The 8144-nt window shown below is 47.7% G+C and overlaps 1 protein-coding gene across 1 annotated transcript; it reads left to right on the forward strand.

The window, feature by feature from the left end:
- Nucleotides 1-3171: 3171 nt before the first annotated feature.
- NEUROD1 (neuronal differentiation 1) lies at nucleotides 3172-7235 on the forward strand. Its single transcript, XM_033111965.1, has 2 exons — nucleotides 3172-3327; nucleotides 4887-7235. Exon 2 carries the CDS (start codon nucleotides 4898-4900, stop codon nucleotides 5963-5965), a length of 1068 nt encoding a protein of 355 aa, XP_032967856.1. The 5' UTR covers nucleotides 3172-3327; nucleotides 4887-4897; the 3' UTR covers nucleotides 5966-7235.
- The last annotated feature ends 909 nt before the right edge of the window (nucleotides 7236-8144 follow it).

Raw genomic sequence — 8144 nt, forward strand, 5'->3', positions numbered from 1 at the left:
TTCCCCCCCACTTTCCCCGCCCAGGCCACACTCCCCTCTCCCCACCCCCAGCCGTAAGCCCCCTCCTACCCCCCTTCCCGCCTGCGCTCCCGCTGCTGCTTTAACGGCCGGGACCGCCCGACCAGTGCCGCACGCTCTGAACAGGGACCCGGGGGGCGACAGATTTGGGGCATTGCTCGAGGGCAGTGAATCATGAAAGCCGCTTTTGTTGCCCGCGCGTGCGGTTCGCGTGCCGCTCAGCAGCCTGCAGCGCACAGTAGTGACTGGAGCTGGGGAACGGGGACCGCTAACGGGCAGCGGGAATAGAGAGAGAGAGGGAGAGAATTTAGGAAATCAGGAGGCGGGAAGAGTGTGCAACCGTCGAAACAAAGTTCAAAAAGGGAGAAGAAAATAAGGAGGTGGGGCGGGGCAGTGGCGACCCCTCAGTAAGAGCCCCGCAGGGCCTGCGCTTTCCTCTCCCCGCATTCAGGCCGCTGCAGGCTGTATGTAGCCCCACTTCTTGGCCCCACTTTTTCACCCCTCCCCTCCCAACAAAAAGCACCTCGATTTAAACCTAATCTGTACTCCTCCCTTCCGGGTCCGACTACCTGGCTGCCGCTTCCCAGGGGTGCCGCGTGCACTGTGTGCGCGGCGATGCGCGCCGCTGGGTGTAGACTGGTCCCGCGGGAAGGCGGTTGGGCACATGAGCCGCGAGTTGGGAGACCGAACCTCGCCAGGTGTCTGGAATATCCGAGAGTGGCCTTTTCTCTGTACAAATCCCCAGGCCTGGGAGAACGACGGGAAGTGGGATTACGGGTGAATTTATCAGGAGGAGAGGGAGGAAACGGGTGTAATAATTCCCGCACTTTCCACAGTAGAGTCTCAGCTGGTGAAACACCAGGGTTTCCTTCCCAGCCCGGGAACATCTGAGTCCACAGAGTTTACTGTATTCCACAGGATGACGCACACTGGGGAAGTTTCTTCCTGGGTGCCGGGGTGGTGGTGTCAGAGGTGGTGGTATCCCCTAGGCCACCTTCTGGCCTCCGAGGCAGATGGAGCCATCTTCCACCCTGGCTCCCAGCATCCCCCTCGGAAGCTCCCTTCCCGTAAGTCTGAAAAATGAGAGACAGGGCAAGAGCTCCACATCTCCTTTGCACAGAGGGCTACCCCATCGGGCCTGCTGCTGGAAGAGTGGCAGATCTTGGTCCTACCCTGCCGCAAGTGTCCTCGGGTATGAGAGTTGTGGACCGACCTCCTCAGGCTGTTACCTCGATGCCCCTCCAGTTTTAAACCATCATTGAAGATTCAGACGGTACAGAGATAAATACTAAGACTAGACTCTTGGGTGAATTCTTGTATTCTCCTTTGCGCCTCTTGTACACCAAAGAGCGAACACAGAAAAGCAAAAACCCATACAGTTTGCCGTGGAAACTCAGCACGACTCTGATCACGCTTTGGGTAACGGGTCGAGCCTCACATCCCTTTAGTCCTCTTTCAGGTTTGCGCTGGGCAGGGAAGGCTGCATTCGCCACCTTCCAGACACCAGCGATCTCATTAGGAACCTCTACCCCTCCCCACCGCATCTTTCCCCCTCCTCCCACCCCCCCCCCCTTCCCAGGTGCACCCAGCTCCAGTCGGTCAACCTTAACACTGTTTGCAAACTCAAGGGGCTTTTAGAGCAATTGCCTTTAAATAAGCATTCAAGTTCGAAGCATTCATTGCAAGGTGCTACCTGGGGAGGGTGGGAGTGGGGAGAAGGGGTTAGTTAACGGAGGAATAGAGGCTGGTGGAGAAAGAATGGAAAGGGGTCAGGCCAACTTTTTTTTTTTTTAATGTATCATTCTGTAACACGCCTTGATGGGAATGACTGAATAAAGAATCGCCCTTTAAACACAAACATGGCTCCTTCAGAATTAGTCGGGAAGCTCTGTGGTCTTTGCATGACCATAAGGTGGAGGTCGCGTCAAATCGGTCTTTGAGGTCTGGAAGAGTGGTGGCCATCAGCCCTGCCCAGAGTGGTGCAAGTGGTTTTTCTTTAGAGAGGAGCGAAACTGACCCTTTTCGCACAGGTCCTGTGCATACTCCCTTTGAGAAGTCTTGTCTGAACCAAGTACGTATTTACAGGCCCAAAAGTGGCGACTGAGGCGGTAAGGCAGCCTGTGGTAGGCAACCAGGGATGTCTAGGTGAGGGCACCCTTCGCAACGTTTCAATGGCCTTGGTTAAAGGCAGAATCCAAGCGTCAGAGAAATCCTCCAAAGCTACAAGGCCAACGGAACCAAGGTCTGAGAGAATGGACTAGCTTACTCTGAGAACAAGGACCTGTGGGGGAAGGGTGACCCGATGTAGTGAGAAGTCTCCAGAGACAGAGGTAGCTGAGGGTCAGGGCAGGCCGGGTAGGGTAGGGTGACGTGCACATTTTCTATACTGAAGGAGCTGGGAGTGGCCAATCCAGTTAAGGGGGCTAAAGGACTAGTCTCAAAGCTGCATTTACAGATGAAGTCGTTTTATATGTCGCGTATGTTTGCTTAAGGGGTTTATGGAGATTAGGAGAAGCCACCCTTTGGCGTCAATAAGCAAAGCATCTGCCAACGGGGAGAATCCAAGAGATGGGCACCTCAGAAAGGACAGGGAGTCTTGGCGCCAAGGAGGGCAGTGCCTGGGCGAGCGAGAAATCGAAAGGAGTCAGGACGTTTCACTGTGCGCTCCAGTCTCGGCGTTTCTGCCTTTCACCTCTGCCCTATTTCCCGCCCCGACGCTGGCTTCTTGCTCCGATCTAAACCCAGTCAATGTTAGTTTTCCCGCTTCCTTCCCTCAAATCCCTTCCCCCTGCCCTCCATCCCCGGGGCCCCCTCTCCATTCTGCCGCCTGAAAGGGTTAATCTCTCCTGCGGGTAAAAACAGGTCCACGGAGTCTCTAACTGGCGACAGATGGGCCACTTTCTTCTGGCCACAAAGGGGCCGGAATGGAGCGCTCCGCGGCATACAAATGGGCAGGTCACGTGGTTCCCGGCTCTTGGCCGGACTCGGAGGACCATATGGCGCATGCCGGGGAGGATGGAAAAGGGGCGGGTGTAGGGTGGGGGAGAAGGGAGCAGGAGTAGGAGGGGGTGGGAGAGGAGGGAGGTGGAAGGGAGCGCCCTGCCTGGACGCGTGCGCAGGCGCTGGGCGCAGGGACCTGCTCGCCTCTCCGCTCTCGCCCCGCCCGCGCTCAGCATCACCAACTCGGCTATATAACCTGAGCGCCCGCGCCGCAGGGACACGAGGAATTCGTCCCACGCAGAAAGCACGGTATCCGGAGGCCCCAGGGTTATGAGACCATCACTGCTCAGGACCTACTAACAGTTACAGGTAATTACAATCCTTTCCTTTTTGCTCGTGAATAAAAGCAGTCATTGAAGACCCATATTCTGTATGTGTGCATTTGTGAGCGTGTATATGTGTGTCGAGACAGGCATTCTTTCCCATAATTGCAGACAAGTACGCACACATTTTGACTCTCATCACTCAAATACCTACTGCAGGCTTTCTAATTTTTTAAAACATTGTTTTAATTTTCTGGGGTTTTTAGGCGGTGGGAGGAACGAGTATAGGGGCATCTTTGGGTTTTTAAATAATGCACAATAACTCTATGATTATTAGCTAGTGGCGATTTCAAAGTACTGAAAGCAAGCAACTATCTCACTCCCCCCCCCCACCCCAGTAAGGGGAAAAGCCCTTGTTACGAAGATTTATTTTGTGTTCATGTATTTTGTGCACATTGGAAGTACCAAATTATTTTTTTCAGTAATTGGAAGGGACAATGATACCTTGAGTATACACACCCTGCAAAATAAATTGGGTTGAGAGATAGTTTAGTTGAGGGGGTGGGGGAAAGGCTGTGGAGAAAGGGAAGAAAGGGAGAGGTACCCACTTCTGCTACCTGTTACTGCTCCAGAGGCGGCCAAGTCCCCAGCAGCCACTGCACGAGCCAGAAATCAGTTGTCTCACTAAAGGCTTTTTATCTCCCTTATTAGAAGCGTCAACTTTCGCCATTGCCAATCGCTGACCATTATAATTACTCAATCTTTTACAGGGAGGTTTGAGGGGAACTTTGAAAAGCCCCAATAAAGAGCGGGTGGCCTTTTCAATGGGCTGTTTATTAGAGAGGAGCCGTCCGCACCTGATCCCCGGCGCGTGGAAGAGCGCTCTGCGCGGCGCCTCCAGCCCTGTCCAACTAGCAAGCACTTTTACAGAAGGTAGAAATTCAGCAAAGGGCCAGGGGTGAGAGGCGAGAAAAGAAAGGCAAGGGTGGGATGGAAGAGCTCTGCCAACTTTTGTTGCCAAATGTTTTGTTGATGGTGAAATAATTTGGTGGAAAGTACTTTTCCTCCACCATGCATTTGCTCTTCAATCTCTGTTTAGTATAATCTTCTTAAAAATCACTGCCAGCGTTGGTAAATTACGTAATGGCTCTTCAACTTTAATCGCTAAGCATTGAGAAGCCAGAACAGAACTGGGAACAGCATCGCAGTTTTCAAATTCATTATTTTTATGAAGTTGTGATTTTGAACTCATGCAGATAAGCACGAAGTCACCGAAATGTACACTCATTTTCACACATATTATCCTGCCGGGCAACCACCGTAAACATACTTAAGCTAGTCACTAGGAAACACACACACATGAGTGTACATATACACACAGTCACTCTCTCCAGCACCCCCAGCGCTGTTCTGTCTCCTACGTACCAGCGGGGCCCACACGCATTTAACTTTTCCTTCGGGGCATCCATTTTGTAATGAGATGGTACTTCTTTTCCCATGCATTTCTACAGGGTTGCAAAGTGGGAGCTGAAGGCACGTGTAGTTTTTGAATGCGGTGTTTTCCTCCTTTTCTTTCTGTTTTCCTCTCTCCCCTGTTGAATGTAGGACACTGAACCATGACAAAATCATACAGCGAGAGCGGGCTGATGAGCGAGTCTCAGCTCCAGGGGCCTCCAAGCTGGACCGACGAGTGTCTCAGTTCTCAGGAGGAGGAGCACGAGGCAGACAAGAAAGAGGACGACCTCGAAACTATGAACGCGGAGGAGGACTCACTGAGGAACGGGGGAGAGGAGGAGGAGGAAGACGAGGACTTGGAAGAGGAGGAAGAGGAAGAGGAGGACGACGATCAAAAGCCCAAGAGACGTGGCCCCAAAAAGAAGAAGATGACCAAGGCGCGCCTGGAGCGTTTTAAGTTGAGGCGCATGAAGGCCAACGCCCGGGAGCGGAACCGCATGCACGGGCTGAACGCGGCGCTGGACAACCTGCGCAAGGTGGTGCCCTGCTACTCCAAGACGCAGAAGCTGTCCAAAATCGAGACGCTGCGCTTGGCCAAGAACTACATCTGGGCTCTGTCGGAGATCCTGCGTTCTGGCAAAAGCCCTGATCTGGTTTCCTTCGTACAGACGCTCTGCAAGGGCTTATCCCAGCCCACCACCAACCTGGTTGCGGGCTGCCTGCAGCTCAATCCTCGGACTTTTCTGCCTGAGCAGAATCAGGACATGCCCCCGCACCTGCCGACAGCCAGCGCTTCCTTCCCTGTTCACCCCTACTCCTACCAGTCCCCGGGGTTGCCCAGCCCTCCATACGGTACCATGGACAGCTCCCACGTCTTCCACGTCAAGCCGCCGCCGCACGCCTACAGCGCCGCGCTAGAGCCGTTCTTTGAAAGCCCCCTGACTGATTGCACCAGCCCTTCCTTTGACGGACCCCTCAGCCCGCCGCTCAGCATCAATGGCAACTTCTCTTTCAAACACGAACCATCCGCCGAGTTTGAGAAAAATTATGCCTTTACCATGCACTATCCTGCAGCGACCCTGGCAGGGGCCCAAAGCCACGGATCAGTCTTCTCGGGCGCCGCTGCCCCTCGCTGCGACATCCCCATAGACAATATTATGTCCTTCGATAGCCATTCACACCATGAGCGAGTCATGAGTGCCCAACTCAATGCCATCTTTCACGATTAGAGGCACGTCAGTTTCACCATCTCCGGGAAACGAACCCACTGTGCTTACAGTGACTGTCCTGTTTACAAAAGGCAGCCCTTTGGGTACTACTGCTGCAAAGTGCAAATACTCCAAGCTTCAAGTGATATATGTATTTATTGTCGCTACTGCCTTTGGAAGAAACGGGATCAAAGTTCCTGTTCACCTTATGTATTATTTTCTATAGCTCTTCTATTTTAAAAAAAGTACTACATACAGTAAAGTTAAAAAAAAAAAGCACCACAAATTTGGTGTGGCTGTATTCAGATCATATTAATTATCTGATCGGATAACAAAATCACAAGCAATAATTAGGATCTATGCAATTTTTAAACTAGTAATGGGCCAATTAAAATATATATAAATATATATTTTTCAACCAGCATTTTACTACTTGTTACCTTTCCCATGCTGAATTATTTTGTTGTGATTTTGTACAGAATTTTTAATGACTTTTATAATGTGGATTTCCTATTTTAAAACCATGCAGCTTCATCAATTTTTATACATATCAGAAAAGTAGAATTATATCTAATTTATACAAAATAATTTAACTAATTTAAACCAGCAGAAAGTGCTTAGAAAGTTATTGTGTTGCCTTAGCACTTCTTTCCTCTCTAATTGTTAATAAAACTTGCACAATTTGAGCAATTCATTTCACTTTAAAGTCTTTCCCATTCCTTAAAATAAAAACCAGATCCATAACTCTCAAGGGGGTGAAAAAAAGAGATGTATTCCCTAACAAAACATATCAATTCATTACTTGCACAAGCTTGTATATACATATTATAAACAAATGCCAACATACCCTTGTTTAAATCAAAAGCTGCTTGACTATCACATACAATTTGCACTGTTTCTTTTTAGTCTTTTACTCCTTTGCATTCCATGATTTTACAGAAAATTAATGTTTCCAGAAAATATAAATGCATGATTTTATACATAGTCACACAAATGGTGGTTTGTCATATATTCATGTAATGAATCTGAGCCTAAATCGAATCAGGTTGTTAATGTTGGGATTTATACCTATTGTAGTCACTTAGTACAGTAGCTTAAATAAATTCAAACCATTTAATTCATAATTAGAACAATAGCTATTGCATGTAAAATGCAGTCCAGAATAAGTGCTGTTTGAGATGTGATACTGGTACCACTGGAATCGATCTGTACTGTAATCTTGTTTGTAATCCTGTATATGATGGTGTAATGCACAATTTAGAAAACACTAATTCAGTTGCAATAAAATAGTATTAAAAATCTGAGCAAATGTTGCATTTATTCTTTTAGTATTTTTTTTTTAGTACAAATAATTCCTAAGTAGAATAGTTGCTTTATTTGCTAAGGTAAAAAAAAAAAAAAAGTACTAAACATTATGTGTAGAATAAAATAAAAGAGAAAAGTTTACTGTAGCATACTCTCTAGTCTGTTTATCTTGATTAGGAAGTCATCAGCTCTTTGCACATAATGAATGAACCTAACTGATATTTCATTACTTGAAATATGAATGAAGCTGTGTGGGGGTGGGGGGGTGGGGGGGAGGGTTGTGGAGAGACAAACAGTTGTGTTTTTGTTTTTCTTTGATTTAAGTGTCTTCACCATTAGCTTTGGGTTTCCATTCTTTTAAATTATTGTGTTGCTTCTCGTTTTTAAAAAAGGGAGGTTTAGTTAGTTATTAGCAAGTCAGTCCCCTAGCTTAGTTTGCCTACATATTTAAATGTATATTTTAAAAACTTTAACCTTTTCTTGGTGCTTGTTTATCTGTACATTTTCCGGAGCCGATGTGTTCTCTATTGCAAACCAGCACTATCCCCAAAATGAAGTTATATACCTTTAGAAAATGCCAGGGGAAAATGATTTAATTAATTTAAAGAATCCAAGAAATGGCATTTTATAACTCTATAAACATCTTGTGATGTCGTCAATCATTTTTCCAAGAAAAAATAGGTAGTGAATTATTTGTACTCAAGAATATACTATTTGTACTATAATACATTATTGGAGGCTGTAATTGTTTCCCCACCCACTTTGGAGCATTATTGTGCTGTTTCATAAGCAAAACTCATTGGAAAAATTTACAGATGATTCTGTCCATTGTGAAGTCTACTAAAAAAAAGTTTGGCATTTTTCTTCCTCTGGATATATTGACTGACAGGAATGA

This window comes from Rhinolophus ferrumequinum, chromosome 8 (assembly GCF_004115265.2).
Source record: "Rhinolophus ferrumequinum isolate MPI-CBG mRhiFer1 chromosome 8, mRhiFer1_v1.p, whole genome shotgun sequence".
In the NCBI taxonomy this organism is placed as follows: domain Eukaryota; kingdom Metazoa; phylum Chordata; class Mammalia; order Chiroptera; family Rhinolophidae; genus Rhinolophus; species Rhinolophus ferrumequinum.

Excerpts from the sequence above, each read along its gene's own strand:
- NEUROD1 (XM_033111965.1), top strand. The coding sequence starts at position 4,898 with ATGACAAAATCATACAGCGAGAGCGGGCTGATGAGCGAGTCTCAGCTC.